At 39.0% G+C, this 18,264-nt stretch overlaps 1 protein-coding gene across 2 annotated transcripts in view; it reads right to left on the bottom strand.

The window, feature by feature from the left end:
- Nucleotides 1–17,859, bottom strand: part of CAMK4 (calcium/calmodulin dependent protein kinase IV) — a 138,364-nt gene extending 120,505 nt beyond the window's left edge. The window contains exon 1 of one of the 2 annotated variants that reach the window (XM_030258996.4): nt 17,530–17,859. In XM_030258996.4, the coding sequence (XP_030114856.3) occupies nt 17,530–17,717 (188 nt within the window). In that variant the 5' untranslated portion in view covers nt 17,718–17,859. The remainder of the gene's footprint in view (nt 1–17,529) is intronic. The other variant, XM_041711243.2, reaches the window with a different exon arrangement.
- Between the last annotated feature and the right edge of the window lie 405 nt (nt 17,860–18,264).

The raw sequence follows: 18,264 nt of genomic DNA, 5'->3' as shown, positions 1-18,264 counted from the left end.
GTCACCTGGTGAAGCTTTTTAAGTAGAGCACAGGAATTTTTCATCCTTAACACTACTGAAATTTTAGTTCTGCAACTACTTCAGTCTTGGTAGAACTAAAATGATTGAAATTTAGAAGGATCTTTTGGACTATTAACAAAATAAAACAAGTGAGTTTGCAGTGGTGTATGTACCACTTGTCATGCGTGGTATATTCTCATTTCCAGCCCAATCATTCCCAAGAGGTGAGGCACAGCATAATCCTGGATGAGGTTCCAAGTGGAAGAGACACCCATCACCCACTTTCTTTTGGCTGTGAGTGCAGGCTGCATGATGGGGCCAGAACTGCTGCAAGGACACAGAAAGCACCCCTGAGAAGGGGCAGAAATGCCTTCTACTGAGGTCCCTGTTTCCTCAGTTACCCAGGGCCCCAGAGCCCATAGCTGAAGGGAACAGACAGAAGAGAACATCCAAACAAAAGAGGTGCCTGACAAGTCTCCAAATACCTTTCAGGACCACCATTATTCATGCTCCCCATATAACTCTCTTGGTGTTGAGCAGCAAAAACAAATAACATTCCTCTACAAGAAATCTGCTAAGTAGAAGGAAGAGAACAATAGGACCACTACACAGAAAGAAGCATCACCATACTTGAATCATTCACCATCATTTAAGCACGCAGATGGTACAACAAAATTCTTACTTGCAGAAGTGGTGAGCAAAGGATTTACTGCAGAGCAGCAGGCAGATGATGCAGTCTGTTTTCCAAGTACTCTGACTTCCACATAAGTATCTGCATTTAACAAGAATAACTGTGCCTACCCAAGCAAACACTTGAATGAATTGAAGACAGTTTTCAAAGTAGCAATTCCTTTCTCACCATCAGTCAGTGAAGTAAAAAACCCAGACTGCAGACAGTTTTTAAAGCTGAATTTATGAAATTTTAGGGAAATTTATGTCATATGAAAGCATATTTTCCATTATTTTTGCTGTGTACCAAGATTTGCTCATGTTATTATGGGCAAAATTTCTTCAATGTTAACAAAAAAATGCTCTACAGTAAAAGATTCCCTTTTGTCATTTTTGAAGAGATCAGGTTTTATGTTAAATATACTTTAGGTGGAAAACAAATCAGCTTTGTTTCACAATGATTTTAATGTCAGTCTAAGCCAAAAAGCACTTTGTATGGTGGTGAAAGAACACTGACCATTCTGCAGATTTTCAGACTTGAAAGTCAGAAAATACTGATTTCAGTAGTAGATTTGGCTCACAATTGGAAATGACGAAAGTTGGGAGTGATGCTGGTGTAAAATCAGTGAACACCCATGCCATTAGTCATCCCAACCTCCTCAGTGTCTCATCCTATGAAAACCAGAGGCAAAAGTCTTCACAACCAACATATAATTTTCACACTTCATTTTATCTTTCAAGGTAGTTTAAACTACTTCGGTAGAGAGTCTGGAACATGAGAATTTTATGAAAGAAAGGCATGATCACAGCATGTATTTTATATTGGAGTTTGAATGGGAACCACTGACAGGGCATGAATGGGAATAATTGATCATTGGATCTCAACATGGCAGGGCAAATCCTCATAGGATTCCCAGTTCAAGGCTGAACCCTAAATGAAGTCTGACAGTTTCTGCGCATCATAATGCTAATTTCATTCTCCAGTCTTCTCTTCAATTTTGAGGCCAGTTCATTTGAGATGAATAACACTTCTTTCAGAGTCCATGAATGTTCATTTTTGAATGACTGAGGGATCAGGTTAAACATTGTTACTTCCCAGAACCAGAAATACAAATCAACACAAATTCTAACACAAATCAAGACTGTGGGAAAGGCCAAATCAGGGTTAACAGCCTTCTGCATTTCTTTGAAAAACCTAAGAGCAAGGAAGAATATTCTCACTTGGCTCTCCTCTTTCCACTACTCACAGAAGCACAGTGTGGCAACAGGGGAAGAAAGGAGGATTTTTATCCTGTATCATGTTATGAGAAGGGTGACCCCAAGAAGATGCACAAAAAGAGAGTTTAGCTGGAGAAAATTAGAATTGACAAGAAAGCTATAACTACAACTAGACGTTTCTGAGCCATAATGATGGCAGAAGCTTCTGCTGGCAGAAGTTTGACCTCTGAGAATAAGAGATGTGGAGTCAGCATAAAAGAAAGAGCAGGTTCAAAACATTACTTCTAAGCACCTCTATGGGAAATGACACCGCAAGTGCCTCAGAAATTTTGGATGCTTGGAACATCTCAGGTGTGGGGAAGCACAGAAGAGAAGGGCTGCTCTGCACAACTGCTGGAGCTTAATACACTTTCAGACTTCTTCACCGGATGAGGCGCAGAAGAAACCTGTGCAGCCAAAGTGCCCCTGTGGCCAAGAGCACTGGCACCACACCAGATGAGTTTCCTTGGGGTACTCAGTCCCCTGAGCTGGAAGACAGAGATATGAAGCAGAATAAATCCCCCAGAATGAAAGGAGAAATAGTCAGCCACGTGGTGTTTCAAAGACATTGAGACACAGTTCTTGAGATCATAGTTTGGTGGTAAATGTTACAGCATGAGGTTTATGGTTGGATCATATTAAGGGTTTTTCCCACCCTAAATAATTCCATTATTTGGTGCAGGCATTTTATCATCTCTATCGAGCCTCAAGAACTATTATGACCAACAGCTTTCCACCATCTTTGGAGAGAATTTTTAACATAAATTTGGAATGCTGAGTTGTTCATCACTGATAGAAGACAGAACACTTCCAAAAAAATAAAGGCTTCTACATTAGGCTTCTAAATACCTACCACTCATTTAATTCCATCTGGGCTCCCTCTTTAGTGGTTCCCATTCACCCGACATCAAAAGGAATCATAAGAATTGCTACACATTAAAAGCTTGCCACTTACCTTCTCATCATCCGAGGTTGCACCTACACGTGTGTGCACACATTTAAATTCACAGCAGCTACATGAATTATAGAGCATTCACAACAACCCTTCATTGCTTCAGGGACAATGATAAGAGTGATTAGTTTCAGTCAAATGTTTTACCTCCTAGCAGTTAAAGAAAATGGAGTTTTCCTACAACAAAACTGATGCTGTAATGTAAGGTCACAGATGAATACAGAGACAATGGAAGATGACAGAAAGGACTAACCAGCCAAGGAGTCATCATTCAGATTATTGATTAGTAGATATTGAAACACCCTTACATAGCCTTGTCAGGCTAAATGGCAGTCATTTAGGCACATATTTCACTGTCCAATAAGGACAATATATCTTCCAGCCTATTCCAGCCCCATGTATTTCTCTTAGAAGCTATAAAAAAAAAAACAAAACATTGTTACATAAATAAATCCCAGAAGCCCTGAAAAACAGTAACTGGATGCAAGACTCATAATATTATTTCACAATCTTTATACCAAAAAATATGCCTATAACACAAGATAAATTTTCTCTATCTGCCTATTAGGCTGGAACTCAACTTCTATCCTTCAGCTTCCCAAAATTTTCTGTTCCTTGCAGAGTTCATCAAAGAGAAAAAAAAGGGATTTGGCACTGCATGGGGATTTAGAATAATTTAACTAATTTTTTGCTTATATTTAGTCATGCACATTTTCTCCTTTGCTGGACTTAAAGGGGCTAACACCATGTGGTCAAACATAAAAAATAGAGAAAGCATGTGAAGACCTTCACCTTACCTAAACTGTGCTAAGGCACAGTAAAAGGAAGGTGTGGGATGAAACCTTGTAAAGATGAACAGCAGCTTCTGCAGCTTACCTGAGATTTACTCTTAATGGGCAGGTACAGTCAAATGACAGGACAGTAACATCTTACCTGTTTTTCACCGAATGGAAAACATTCTGTGTTGAAGGTGGTCTCTTCAGCAAGCACAAAATGGCCATAATACACTATTAAGTGGCTGAACCATCATAATTAAATTTTAATTCTGTAAAGATTTAGTGTCTACTGAACAGCCTATGATAAATCTGATGTTTTCCAGGGTTAGAATCTTTCTTTACTCAGAAGAGAGACCAAAGAAAGTAAAGGTCTTCAAAGCTCACATAGAGAGTGAAGAGACAGAAAACATGGGAAAAACAGATAAAATGACCAATAGCACATTATGAGTAGTGGATGAGACCTAATTAACTAATTAACTTGAACTCATAGATGAAATAGCTTAAATTAAATTGGTATCTAAACACTGACTTAGCCCTTTTAGACTGAAACAGAACAAATGTGACAACAATTTTGTAAAATATTAATCAGAGGGAACTGAATGACTGTACTGTTGCTCTATATGGATGAAAAAATTTAAAGCTCTAAGAATATGAACTGTTGATATATGGATACATTATGCACCTGGGGGAGAACTCATGTGGCTTCTGTAAAGAGAAGCTATGTGTCAAAACCACAGACCTTCTCTGAAAGATTCAGCAAGATTTTGAATATAAAGTAGGTTTGATTTTGATAGTTGGGTTTTCAGAAGTTACTTGACAAGGTCCCTCAATACAGGTACTTGAAGAAACCACAGAAAGCACCAATGAATTAGTAGTTGGCTAAGAGATACAAAACAGGGAAGAAATAAAAGTTTAGTTTTCACAGTGCAAAGAGGTCATCAATAAGTCTAACTGACCAGAGCTGGTGTCTGCTACCCAGGGAGCTAAAATGAGAAATGAGGTGAAAATAGCTGGTTGGGAATTTTTTATGATCTAATTTCTCCATAATAAGTCAGTGCCCAGCTGCAACAGCTGTGTACTGAGATTCAGTTATGGGGTATTAAATGGCAGAGAAAATTCCCTGTAAATAAATGTTAAATTATGAATATTGCACACAATCTTAATTTCCAATATTAAACAAAAAAATTGTCCTATTATCACAAAAAAAGTCATCTTGACATATAGTCAAAAATTACACAAGTCAAGCCCTTGACTAAGAAAAAAAAAAAAGGCAACCCAAACCCCAACAACTGGTAAGAGGTTTTAAATGTTAGCCCATGTATAATTTCTCTGGGTGAATATTTCCCCTGGTTTATCTCCATCCATTCAAAGCTCTGCTGCACACACTGCTGGGAAACCTTCTCTAACTTTTTTAAGCAGGGAGGCTGGACTGGATGATCCTAATAAATGTCTGCCAAATCCATCCATTCTCTGATTTTGTGTTACTTCTCAATCACTGCATGCAAATTTACATGACTATTCTGGTATGAGGGACAGAGCTGAAGGTTCAGATTTAGCTTCAGATTTCTGGAGGCTAAGGGGCTGCTCTGGGCATTTCAGTAGACTCTGAAATGGCTGAACATTCAATGTATGGAAATGGCTGAACGTTCAACCTATGGAAACAAATACTGAGTGTTTGCAAACAAGGTGTATTCAAAAAAGCAAAATGGAAAAGCACATTCATGGTATCATTAGAGCCAAATCTTTCTGAAAGGCAAATTTAAGTTTCCTTTAAACACTAAAACACACATGCCCAGTGCACTGCATACCCATCTCTGAGAGCAACAATTGCAGTTTAGGTACCTTTCCCACTAGCCAGGCATTAAGGATGTAGGAGAGTACATCGGCCCCCAAAGACATTTTGATTTCAATTTGAGATAAGAATGTGACTAGGAGAATCTGGCTGATCCTTTGGTGGTGTCAACAGATCAATACTGAACTTACTGCTGCCAACAAGAGGACACTGAAAATCAATACAGTTATTCTGAAGATAACTGAGAACTCTCCTGAGTCATCGAGTCAGGTAACAAGAGCAACCATGTTGTACAGTGTATTCTGCAAAACTGTTACATACCAATTTTAGGCATAATTCTCATCTGTCTTGCTCATATTTAACAGGCTATTACAGAAGTACAGATGGTTACAGAATTTCTTCTAAATTAAAAATTTTATTGTCATCATACTGTAATCATGGTCAAGGTAGTTCTCTTCTCCTTGGCATGCACAAGGAGTCCTTAAATTTAAGTGAATTATTCTAAATCACAGATGTGATTCTCTGTTGAAGAACTACCATAACCAACTACCTGGGAGTAAATAAACACAATTCCTCCACAGTATATTTTCAGATGAAATGTTTACATGTAAATTTAAAAAGGATTTTTCATAACACATATGAAGGCAAGTATTTTATGTCAATGTTGCTGTCACTTTTCACAACTGCAATTATTATGCTGGTTGGATAAAAAATTAGGACCTATCAGGTCCCAGATAACTCACAGACCCACATAATTTTCAAATGCTTGTAAAAATATTCTGTTTTGTTTGACAGACTTACTGGAAATGAGTCCATCCACATTCAGGAGTCAATACATTTATACACACTTAATCCACATTTCAGAAACAGGAGGAGTATTATACCTATCTGTGTATTAAAATCTAATTTACTGAAACATCAAGATTTCTGTCAGCTTCCTGACTAGCACACCAATTATATTATTTGGCACCCACCACAAGAAAACAGGCGCAGAATGACCAATTTTGCAGCTTCTGAGGTCGTGTCCATTAAATACGTGGAGATAATTTCTTCCTCTTTGAGTAAAGATGATTGAGAGTGCATTTCTCTTTCTAGAGAAAGCACTGGGAGCTGGGGATAGGGAAGGTGAGAATAGCTCCTTAGCTAAAGGAGCCAGGAATCACCAAAGGAAAATAAAAGAGATTGATCCTTGGTACAGGCATTACTGCAAGAATTTTGATTTGTTTCAATTTTAGTTGGAGTGGAATAATAGTATAGAAGGGAAAAATTTTATTAGCCATTTGCTTTTCGGATTTCTTTTCTCAGTCTCAGTCTCTTTGCCTTTGCATCTAACCTTCATCAAAACTTGCCAGAAACACATTGTACATTACTTCAGTGTTTTTGCTTTCATCTGACATGCATGTTTGAGCACTGTGCCTTTGGTTCATTCTACATCTTATTTAATATTTGAATTATCTCTTTTGGCATAAACTTTGGAGTATGCTGATTCAATTTGCTGATTATAAAGGTGGGGAGGCATTGGGAGTGCATCAGAGAACTATAATACCAGAAAGAAAAAGCCTGTACGTACTACCTGGGGGATAGGATCAAGAGAAAAGGGATAAAATTTAGCTGCATTAACTGCACAGTCACAAAGTACAGGCAAATAACAAGAACGCCACTATAAAATCTCATCTCTGTTGCAAACAGAGAAGGGAAATGGAAAACATGCAGTTTGGGCAACTAACAACCAGACAGCTATAAGCCACCAAGACAGCAGCTGTAAAAAAGGCAAATGTGACCCCATGCCATCCCATTCAATAATGTTTATTGTTCTTATTAGAAAAGTCTGAGAATTTTGTAACTGGAGGCAGTATACAAACACAGATCCTGTAACCTCTCTATGTTCCAGCAGGGAAATATATCATATGAAATCTGCAGCACTTTTGGTGTAGCTTGTACAACACAGTCCAAGCAAGAACCAAAGACACAAGATAAAAACAGTTAAGAGGGCACTATCACACAAGACATTAACTTACTTCATATTTGCAATCTAGTTACTTTGAGTGAAGAATGTCTTTAATGAACACAAATCAGACAATATGAAAAGATTTGTGAATTTTAATTCAAAATTATTGAATAATTCCATGGTGTGAAACTGTCCCTTATCCACAATGTGTAAGTCTTCAATTATCATTCTAACTCAAAACAAAGAGAAATGCCAAAATATTGAAATTTATCATGGGATGAAAAATCCAGAGTCCTCAAATATGACAATAAACTATTGCAAAGATAAGAATATGTGGATAAAACAAGCTTTAGCAGGTATGGCTCTAAAGAATTACATATGGTCTGCTAATGGCTACATGCCATTGTGGGTGACTAACACATCTTGTTAATCATTATTATTCTATCTTAGCTGTGACTTAGAGCAAAACACAGTAAAAGGGTATTACTAGGTATTTGATACAGTTAAGACACATGATTCATAATAAACACCATGGCAAACTACTTAGGCTATCTAGCATATATTTATTGTGTTAATTCCCAAATAGCAAACATAAGCAGTTCACAGCATAGAGACTGACAAGAGAAAGACAGTAAGATTTGGAGGGCTATTTATGTGAAGAATACATTTCACCAGCCCTAATTTAGACAGTCATTTGCAAGGGAAATACATCTAATATGATCTTTCCATCACAAATGACATTTCATCTTTTCTGAAGTCATGCATGAAAAATGTGAAGAGGTTAAAATATTATGGTTTTTTCTTCCACTACATAAGTGTAGCATGAACAATAAAAATAGCCTAGTATGGATCAAACCATTTGAAATCATTGTACATTAACATGAGCTCGTGTACTATGACTAGACAACCTGAATATTCAAATGACAAAAATTATACCATTGTGCTAAGGAGAAGGTGACCAAGGTTTTTTTTCTCATTTGAAATTAATGATTCTCTGAAAAGAAAATTCTCTTTATGCTACTGTCAATCAAATCAATTCTCTGAACAGTAATGAATAAAACTGCCCTTTTCGTTCGATTTTATTCCTGCTCCACCTACTTTTGAATGCTTATAAATTATGAAGAGAGATGGGATTTTAATTTAAACTCAAAAAAATAATTTATGTGCATATTTATTATGAAGGTAATACAGAGATGGAGATGGGTTTCACTCCTAGGAGACAGAGAAAAAAAACATGCTCTGAATATTAGGGTCTCTTTCATTGCAGATTTTCCACTACATATTGACCCCATTTGGAATTGATTACTGATCTTCCTTAAGATTCATCATTTGCTAATTTTAACTACTAATCTTTGTTCCTGTTTACAATTATGACATTCTTGGATTAAAATGCTGTGAAGGGAGAATAAGATACCAGTCTTTCTCCTCCCTGCACCAAACAAAATGAATGCATTATTGCTTTTTCAGTGTCATATATGTTGCTCCAATATATCAGTTAGTTCTTGTTCTAGTAGCATTTTTCTAAGACTAGAATTTGCCTCCTTTTTCAACTCAAGTTAATCCTCTGACAGATAGCAGACCAGTGAACAGTGCTCCACAAGCATTTGCAGCTTCCATTTAAAAGGCTGCAAAGGGTCTCCAGAAAAACCAGAAGGGTGAGAGGGAGAAGGGAAAAACCCCATCTTTATTAGGTTTCTTCCTCTGATCACTTGAAGCCTAAAGTCATTAAACAATGTCATAAGTCCTTTCCTAAGGGGTCATCAATACCTACACCTTAAAGTGTTGCTTCACATCATAAAATCAGACTTCAACCATTTAATTTTTAATTTTACTAAGCTAGTCACCCAGAAAATCATGAGGGTTTAAAGAGAATGTAGACAGAAGGATCACTCAAAACATTCATGTACTTGTATCTTACAGTTCTCTGAACATAGATTATGACAATGATGTCAGACTTCTCAGTATGTGTTGCATTCAGTTTTAACAAATCATTATTGCACAACACAGGAAGCTGACAAACACATTCTCCATCAGGAAGACAAAACCCCAAACATCTGTAAAGCACTGTACATCAGATCAGAACTGTGGTTCATTAAACTAGAAAATATGTCAATAGGTTAAAAAAATATATTTTAAAAAAATCTGTACTCATCCATGGCAGACTCTCTCAGGTCCTTATAAGCCTTGCCAAAACATCAATTTTCTCTGCAAAAATCTACCACATTAATATAAAACAATCAAAGTGTGTCAAAAGCATTGAATTTTTTTTCTGGTCCAAAACATGCTCTTGAAATACTCTTCTTGATCCACAGCTTTAAGCTGGTGCAGGACACCTAATATGTCAGAAAACAGCAAACACTGTCCTGCATTTAGGGAAATCTGAAAGAGATATCTCCTTAAGGTCGGATAAAATTCAAACAACTAATCACCAAAAAACATAGTCGCTAAAGATCTTATTATCAAGTGAAAACTGCACAATTTATGTCCAGTCTTCCATAGAAGGGTACAGAAGTCCAATCACTTCAACATCATGTGTTTAGGTTTTTTACAGCTAAGTACAAAATAAAATCACAGACCACATCCTTTGGAACTGTCAGTGTGGCTCTGTTAACAAGGACTATTTAGAGAAAATCAATATGAACATTATTTAAGTACTTGAAGATAATACCAGTGGCAGCTGATCTGATTGACTGTCCCTCCCAGACACCTCAATACAAAAAGATTAAAAACAAGACATTTGTTGAATTTTTTAATTTGCATTCAATTCTGCTGAAGTCTGTGGTGCAATCAGGGTTGTCTTTATTAATGAAATCACACTAAATTGACTATATTAAGATGCAATATCAGTACCCAAATGCAGTGAACCTGGTAGACATGGATATGCTTCAAAGATCAAAAGACTGAAAATAAGTAAACATATTGGTGTGTTCATCATCATCTCAACTGAGACGAAAATATGAATATTTGCAAGAAGGGAAAATCATTGTGGGGAAAGGTATGAAGAGGAACACATACATGACCCTGTTTTAGAATTGACAGCTATTCCTTAAATCTAAGCAAGTTGTTTTTGTTTTTCCTTCACAATGCCTGGAGACAGGCCAGAGGAGAGATGTATCACATGTCTCTGGTGAGGAGGGTCTGGGGAAAAGGACTGTGGAGATGACATCAGTTCTGAGATAAAGTTAGAGTTCTGGCATCTTATCTGTGGCATATGGATGCTCACAGCAAGGTATGCATTGGAACACGGACTATACATTTGTTGAAGGGCATAAAATTTAGTGTTTTGTTTTTCGGGCTGTGAATTATGACTCTTGGACTTGCTTTTACATTATCCCTCACAAAATGCCATGGTATATAGATAGTAAACTGTTAAAGGGCAGCATGTTTTATGATTTTTGTTCCTCAAGAGGGCTCCCATTTCCTTCTCTATTACATTTTATGGTCCTTTATCTCTAGCACAGATAACCACATAAATGAAAGGAGGCAAACTTGTAACCTACAGCACCATGTTGTTCAAGCCATTACTCGTGTCTGAACCAAACCCACTTTGGTAGATTCTCTCGTTCCCTGAAGATCAAATTCAAATTCAAAATATTTAGTTGCTACACGTTGAGTGGTCACTTGCAAAGTCATATTGTTACACGGTCTCCTAATTTAGAATTACTTTGCAAGGAGCAAAATAACACCTTGTCAATCTATTCACGGGGCAACAGATACAAATATTGATGGACCCCAACAGAGGTGTCCATCAGAGGTATCCAGGTGTGTGTTTTAACAGAGAGTTACCAATGATAGTAATGACATTGACAATGCAAGGCCAAATAATGCATCACTAACACCAAAATGTAGGAGCAATTCCAGTATATCAGTGAATAATTGTAAAATGCATCATTCTTGCAGCTTTTTTTTTATGGAAGAGGTACAGAAATTATAAATATTAGAAAAGACATTAGACAAACCAATCACCAACATTTAGAAATAAATAGTTTCCTTTTCTGAGAATTATCATCTCTGTACTGGAAAAAGAATTCATGAAATTACGGATTGTTTAGATAATAAAGGCTTGCTTCTTGTGAACAGAGGAAGAATGGTAAGAATGACTAAGTAAAGAAGCAAAGAGCAAATAAATATGCAAGTTTCTATGTTTAAATTCTACTTCATTTTGAAAGAACAAGGAAGTACATGTTCTTTCTTGTTATACAGTGGGAACTCCTACTAATGGCTCATTCATATTGCATATATATAGATGAAAATAATATTCAAACCTCTGCAGGTTTTTCCACACAATGATTGCTTTCTTGAAGCCCAGTCAATACTGTGGACAGCAGAAGACCAAAGAAGAATTGTTCTCATCTACTGCAACAAAGATGGCTCAATTTGTTACACTTTAAACAAACTAAGGGCTGGGAACTACTATTTTAAAAAAATTCCTTATTGAACTTTTCAGACAATATTCAGGAAAATAAAACTTATTTGATCTTAGTGACTGAAGAGGACAGTTACCCCTTTCTAGAAAGCACTTGAACTTCCTCAGATGGGGCACAGGCTACTGCAAACCGCTAAGTATTTTTTCAATTACTTTTTTCATAACTGGTGGTCTTTTAAAATGTGGCTATTTACTATGTGAGCAAGCATTTAAGCATCTCTTACTGGAAGAATTCTGCCTATGAAACTGTGCCCATTACAATCCCTTACACAACAGTGTGCACACTTGCACACACAAAAAGATGTTTAGTGGAATGAACACATGATATGCTTCTGATACCACAGAACTTCAGCAAATTTATCTGCCCTCTACCCAGAATCACACAGGCTTATTCCACAACCACTCTCTTTCAATAGTGCTCTTGGAACTACTTATTTGATTTCATATTTTCTCTCTTCAGCAAGACTTGGCTTTGATAACGCTGGTAGGTCCCTTCCAGTTCTAGATATTCTATGATTCTTTTTGTAATATGCTAAAAGAATGACTTTGTTAGATCTTACCTCTTGCAGTTAAATGTGATGTTTTTCAAGCATGACAATTCTTCTATTAACACAAATTATATGATTATCACTCCTTAAACCAATCTTGTAAAAATCTTTTTCAATATTCTTAAGAGTACTTACTTCAAGAGCTATTCATTTTCTCCACTAGAAATATAATTTTTCAAATTAGAAAACATTATCTAAACCAGTGACATAAATGCATAGTGGCTGACAGGAAAAAAAAAAAACAAAAAAAACCCTTGAACATCAAGAACTAACTATTCTCTATCATAATTTTTCATTATTAATATCTCTTTTTTAAGTATGAGAAAGCTGTTAAATTTACACAGAATTGATCACCTATTCATTTTAGGTATTATTTATGGAATAGTAAATTTTCTTTCATTGCTTTTTCAACACAGTTTTTGCTTCCAAATCCACCAGTTGTTGAACTGAACCAGACAAAACTGGGGAAAAAAATCATGCCTTGCACTGAGTAAAGAATTTTAGTTGCCAAAGCCTGGGCTATTCACTACAAGTTCTGGTTTCTGGTACCTAAGCCAGAACTCCACTCTGCCCACTCTATCTCCTATCCTCCTACCTCAAAGCAAGGTCCAACCACAAGAAGGTTCCTAAATGAATCCTCAGACCCACTTCTGCAACAACTTTCCCCACGGGCAGGAACTGTCTGAGGGAAAATGCTTCCTGCTTGTCCAAAGGTGTGAGGGTAACAAGCAAGTTACAATTTGGGGCACAGGCACGTCTACACAGGCAATTTCTGCTCAATGATAATTCTCATCATGATTTCTAGAAGGACTCCACGCTCTCATGTTCAGACAGCTAGCACCACAGACATGTGCAGTCTATCAGTTGCATCCCTGCATCACTTGGAAAAATCCTCAGGTCCACTAAAAAAAAAATTCACAGGCAAATGAGCGAGAGTGTTATGAAGGAGGGACCGACATAATTTAAATGCACCCTAACTCATACTGAGAAAATTATTACTCAAAATAAACAGGGCAAAAAGACTGTAAAAGAAATTACTTTTGAGATGAACAGAAAAAAATAACCTTTTTTTTTAATGAAGGGATGGATGGTAAAATAATTGGCATGCTTTCAAAGAAAAACTGTTTGAACTTCCAAGCATCAAGTGCAAAACCATTCCATTTTTATAAAATAATACTTTTATCAGCTTGACAAAGAAGTTTTTGCTTTGTTAGCTTAAATCAGCAAACAAAGCAGTTAGCTGATTTTATCTACTACTGCCATTACAAAAATATATTTTAGGATGACAGCTTTCATAAATAGGATTGGCAGAGTAAGCCGTCTTTCTGCACATTGAAATCTGGGGTTCAAACTGTACATTAGATTGAAACTTTCTCTGTGCTAAAAACTCAAGGATATAAACCACCTATGATTCAGCTCACACTGTCAGTCCAAGCTAAGTTGCCAAGAGCTGAGAGCCTTTCAGTCTCAGTCTTCAGCAAGGATCACACAGCTAAAAGACTGCCCATGCAGGGAAAGGTAACCTTGGAAGAAAGCAAGCCCAAAGGATTTGATTGGAAATGCTTTTATCTGCTTTTGACCATTTAATAGATTTGCAATCTGCCTACAATAGTAACATTAGACAGTTTGAACTCAGATAGTTATGTAGTTATTTAGGCAAAGAGGGTGCCTGTCAAGCAAAATTCCAACAAAGAAAATTTCCATTTTTTGTAATATTGCTGACTATCAAAAAAATCATTACTGAATTTCTTCTTCACTTCATATTTAGACCAGCCTTGAATTCAGAAACTCTGTACCAAAAGCTATATAAGGGTTATATAAGGCTAACAAAGGGTTTTAGTCCTTAAGGAAACACAACTTTAGAGTACAACATTTTCAACATCTTTTACCAAGGGAGTGTGGAAAATAAGCTTTTAGATAAAATACACTCAGAACAAAATTCCAAACTGTACATCAACAATTACAACCTGTAAAAGAGACATTTTTAAAAGCAAAGCACAAAATTTCACATTTACAGTATTTTGAGCTCCACTTATACACAAAAACCCTTGTAAAAATGGACTAAGGGGAAGGTGAACTAATCAGGGTTTCAGTGCAACATAAAAACAGAATAAAAGAATGAGAATAAAGGCCTATCTAGCCCAAAGTACAAACAGTGGCCAAACAGAGATGCCTCAAGTAGAATGTAAGAATAGAGCAAACTTCTGTTAGCACTGTCAGAGAATACCCTCAAAACTCTCAAGAATTACAGTTCAATAGTTAGCATCTTCATGCTTAATCAGTCTTAGTGGATTTCCTGCATGCAAACTTGCCTAGCTGCCCATTAAGTCCGTGTAACCCTTTAGCATCCATAGATAGTATCCAGTGGTCAGGACTTCCAATGCACTGTGCTAAAGTGGCCTTACCTCCTGTCATTGAGTTTTGACTGGATACCCCATTTTTTGACAGATACCCCAAAGAGTCTTCATGAAAAAAAAAAAACCCAAGGAAAAAAAAAAAAAGCCAACAAAAAAAACAGACAAGAAGCACCTCTAATGAGATGATCCATCCATTCCATAACATTTTATTTAGCCAAACAAAATTTCAGCTGCCATTTAAATGGCCCAACAGTAGAGTAAGTTTTTTTCTTTCTGTAATTCTTCATAGGTAACACAACCTTTAAACCCTTGACAATTTACAAAGACCACCAAATATTTCTGTTCAGCCCCTCTATCTATGAACATGTTAAGCAGCACAGACATGTGAACTGATCCCTGTGGAACCCCACTGTTTAAAAATGACTGTTGACTTCCACCTAAGCTTAAAGGCATTTATCATTCTTTCTAAAGGATCATTTCCCTCTTCCATGACTCCTTAGCTAGTCATGCAAGCAAGCGTTACAGAGTAAGACATCTTAGGTATATGTCAGATATACTTTGCCCAAGCAGCACTCCTTCCAAATGGAAATTCCCATATTTGGCCACAGCTGTCCAAATGCAGGTCTTTGTAGTCTGCCAAAAGGCATCTTTCAAACCCTGTATTTGTTAAAGATAATTTAGGGCAATGTTTTCCATTGGTTATTTCAGTATATTACTTTATTTACTGCTTCTAAAGGCATCACATAGCCACATTATTCAGCCTCATCTGACACATTTTCCCCAACACTAACCTAAGCAATGAATATTTTTTTTTTTTTTTTTTTGTAGACATACTTAAAATCATATCCAAAGCTAAAAGTTTGGGGAGAGAATTACCAGGAAAAAACAATACACTGTTATATTACTATTGGGCACCAAGAAGGATTGTTGGATCTCCCTTATAGATTTGCCAAGATATACCTATCAGAGGGGTTCTGAGACAATGATCAATACTCTGGATGTTGACTCTGAAAACATCTCAAAGCTGGCTTTGCAAACTATGGACCAAGATCTCATTGCCATACCCATTAGAGAAATTTTCTCTCAAAGCATGTGCCCCTCCAAGTTCTTCTGTCCCTTCTCTGCCTCTTAAACTTTGTACCCCTACAAGTATTTTTGTCCCTTCCCTACCTCTTAATCTTTGATTAGGACGGTTGTTTTCTCCTGTATTGTTTTTGTTTTAAATGTTACTTCCTAGCTCTACCCAGGAGCAGTGCAGACCTAATGGCTCACACCTCTACACTGCTTGGGTGTGGTTATCTTCCATATTCAAACTTTTTTTGTGTGTGTTTTAGCATTTAGTCTCTTACCTTGCAAGTTAGAAAAATCCATTGCCTCTCATCTTTACTCTAGTCCTTTTACAGGCATTAACTCTTCCAACCAAACACTGGTGATTTCACATATTAAAAACCCTTCCTTATGCAACAAACCCAAGAGTATCACCACTACATATTACACTTAAGCAAAGCCCACAGTCACTATCACAAATGGTGGGAGGATTCTAGATGGACCCCAGCGGAGAGTACTGATCCAGATGATAGAGTTGTTATCAGCCATTGTGATTCACCAGCATTTTGATTTGTTTACTTTTTTTTTTTTTTTGGTCAACTCTAGACACACAACCAACACAGCAATATTTCCTGCTTTATATTTTTATGCTTCTGCACAGGGGTACAATGAAGTCAAATATAAATGTGATAAGCATACATAAAACTATACCTATTAAATCTGGCTAGGAATAGTAGCAATAGTGAGGGAAAAAAAGTAGCAGCAGATGCATAAGACCTAGGCAAAAAGTAAAGAATTATGCTATATTGTATTTCTACCAGCTTTCCTGCACCTATCAATTAAGGTACAGAAAGCGCAGGTATGCTTTGTAAGAAAGCATACCTGAAATTCATTTCATGTCCTTTCTGGAAAAAGTATTCTACCAAGGCAACCATGTTATTATCTGCAAATTTCCCACATTTATTTAGGAGTTCTAATGCTCTGTCTCTGGCAAAATTAACAACTGCTATTTGCTACCTACTGACTTACACATTTAAGTCATGTACTGTGAACTTCAAAGACACTGTAATTTTCCACTTTTTTTGCACATTATTTTCTACCTGTAAATTCAACGTGAACTAACAAATGCATTAAGAGGGTAAAAATTGCACATCAGATATAGCGTTTTTACACCAGACGTCAGTTTTTAAGGACCTAAACACTTGGGACCTTTAAGTTGCTGGGCAGGACCATCACCAGGGCAGTAGTGCAAAAATTAATGAATGAAGAATAGCTGCTCCCTCGCCTACGCTGCACCCCGATGGGAGGGACCGTGCTTGCAGAGGCCTATTCAGGGAATCCTGTCTGGGGTGGGAGTTTTGTCAGCGCAAGGTTCCGCTAATGGAGCGAGCGGCGGAAGGTCTGGTGTGAAGGGACGCCGCGAACGAGGCGGTGCCCGGCGCTCCCGGAGCGATGCCCTCCCTGCAGCCGGCAGCGCTCGGGGCTGCAGCACACGGGTACCCTGCCTAAAAGCCGCCCGCTCGGGCCAGCGGCCGCCGAGCGGAGAGATGCCTCCTCCCAAAAATCCTTCACCCGGGGATTTCTCGGCTTGGCTCCCGGGGAGCTGGGATTTTTCCTTCGAAAGCCGCGGTCTCCCGCTGCCGCTCACGCCCGCCAAAGTTTTGCCGCTCTGGCCGCAGCGGCGCGGGCAGGGACACCCGGCCCCGGCCGCCCCCCGCCCGCCCGGCCCGGCACGGCACGGCCCGGCGCCGCCTCACCGTCCCAGCTCGGACTCCAGCTCGAAGTAGTGAGCCAGGGTGTCCTTGTTGGAGCCATCGATCCAGTAGTCGGGCGCGGCGGAGCCGGGGCGGCTGGCGGCCGAGGAGCCAGAGGAGGAGGAGGAGGAGGAGGAGGAAGAGGAGGAGGAGGAGGATGAGGATGAGGAGGGCATGGTGACTTTCAGCATGCCGGGACGCCTGCCGGGGGCTGTCCTCTCCTCCGCGCCGGCTGCAGAACGCAGAGCGACAAGGCGGAGGCTGCGCCTCGCCTCCCTCCCTCTTTCTCTCCTTCCTTACTTATTTCCTTCCCTCCCTCGCTCTCCCCTCCCTCTCCCCTCCTCCTCCTTCCCCCCGCGCCGCCCTGGAGAGGAGGTGGGGGGTCCCCAGCCCGGCGGGGCGGGGGATGGATGGATCTCCATCGCCCCCGCCCCGCTCCATCCGCCCCCCCGAGCCGAGCGGCCGCAGCGAGACCTCCGGGGCCGGCCCGGGGCGGAGGGAGCGCCGCGAGTTCAGCGGCACCGGCAGCGGGACGCGGGCCCGCGGGGGGACCGGGAGGAGGAATCGCATCCCGGTCCGCGGGCGCTGTGCGGCGGGGCCGGGCGGGATGCGCAGCCCGAGGCGAGGTGGGCGCCAGCCCGCCATGCCGCAGCGTTTTGCCAGTTTCTGAGCGGGAGTTCGGGAATTCTGCCGTGAATTTGGCGAGGAGGGTGTGGGGGCTGAGGCTGAACAAGGCAA

The sequence above is a fragment of the Taeniopygia guttata genome, chromosome Z (genome assembly GCF_048771995.1).
Source record: "Taeniopygia guttata chromosome Z, bTaeGut7.mat, whole genome shotgun sequence".
In the NCBI taxonomy this organism is placed as follows: Eukaryota; Metazoa; Chordata; class Aves; order Passeriformes; family Estrildidae; genus Taeniopygia; species Taeniopygia guttata.
This window is presented reverse-complemented; position numbering and strand designations above follow the sequence as displayed.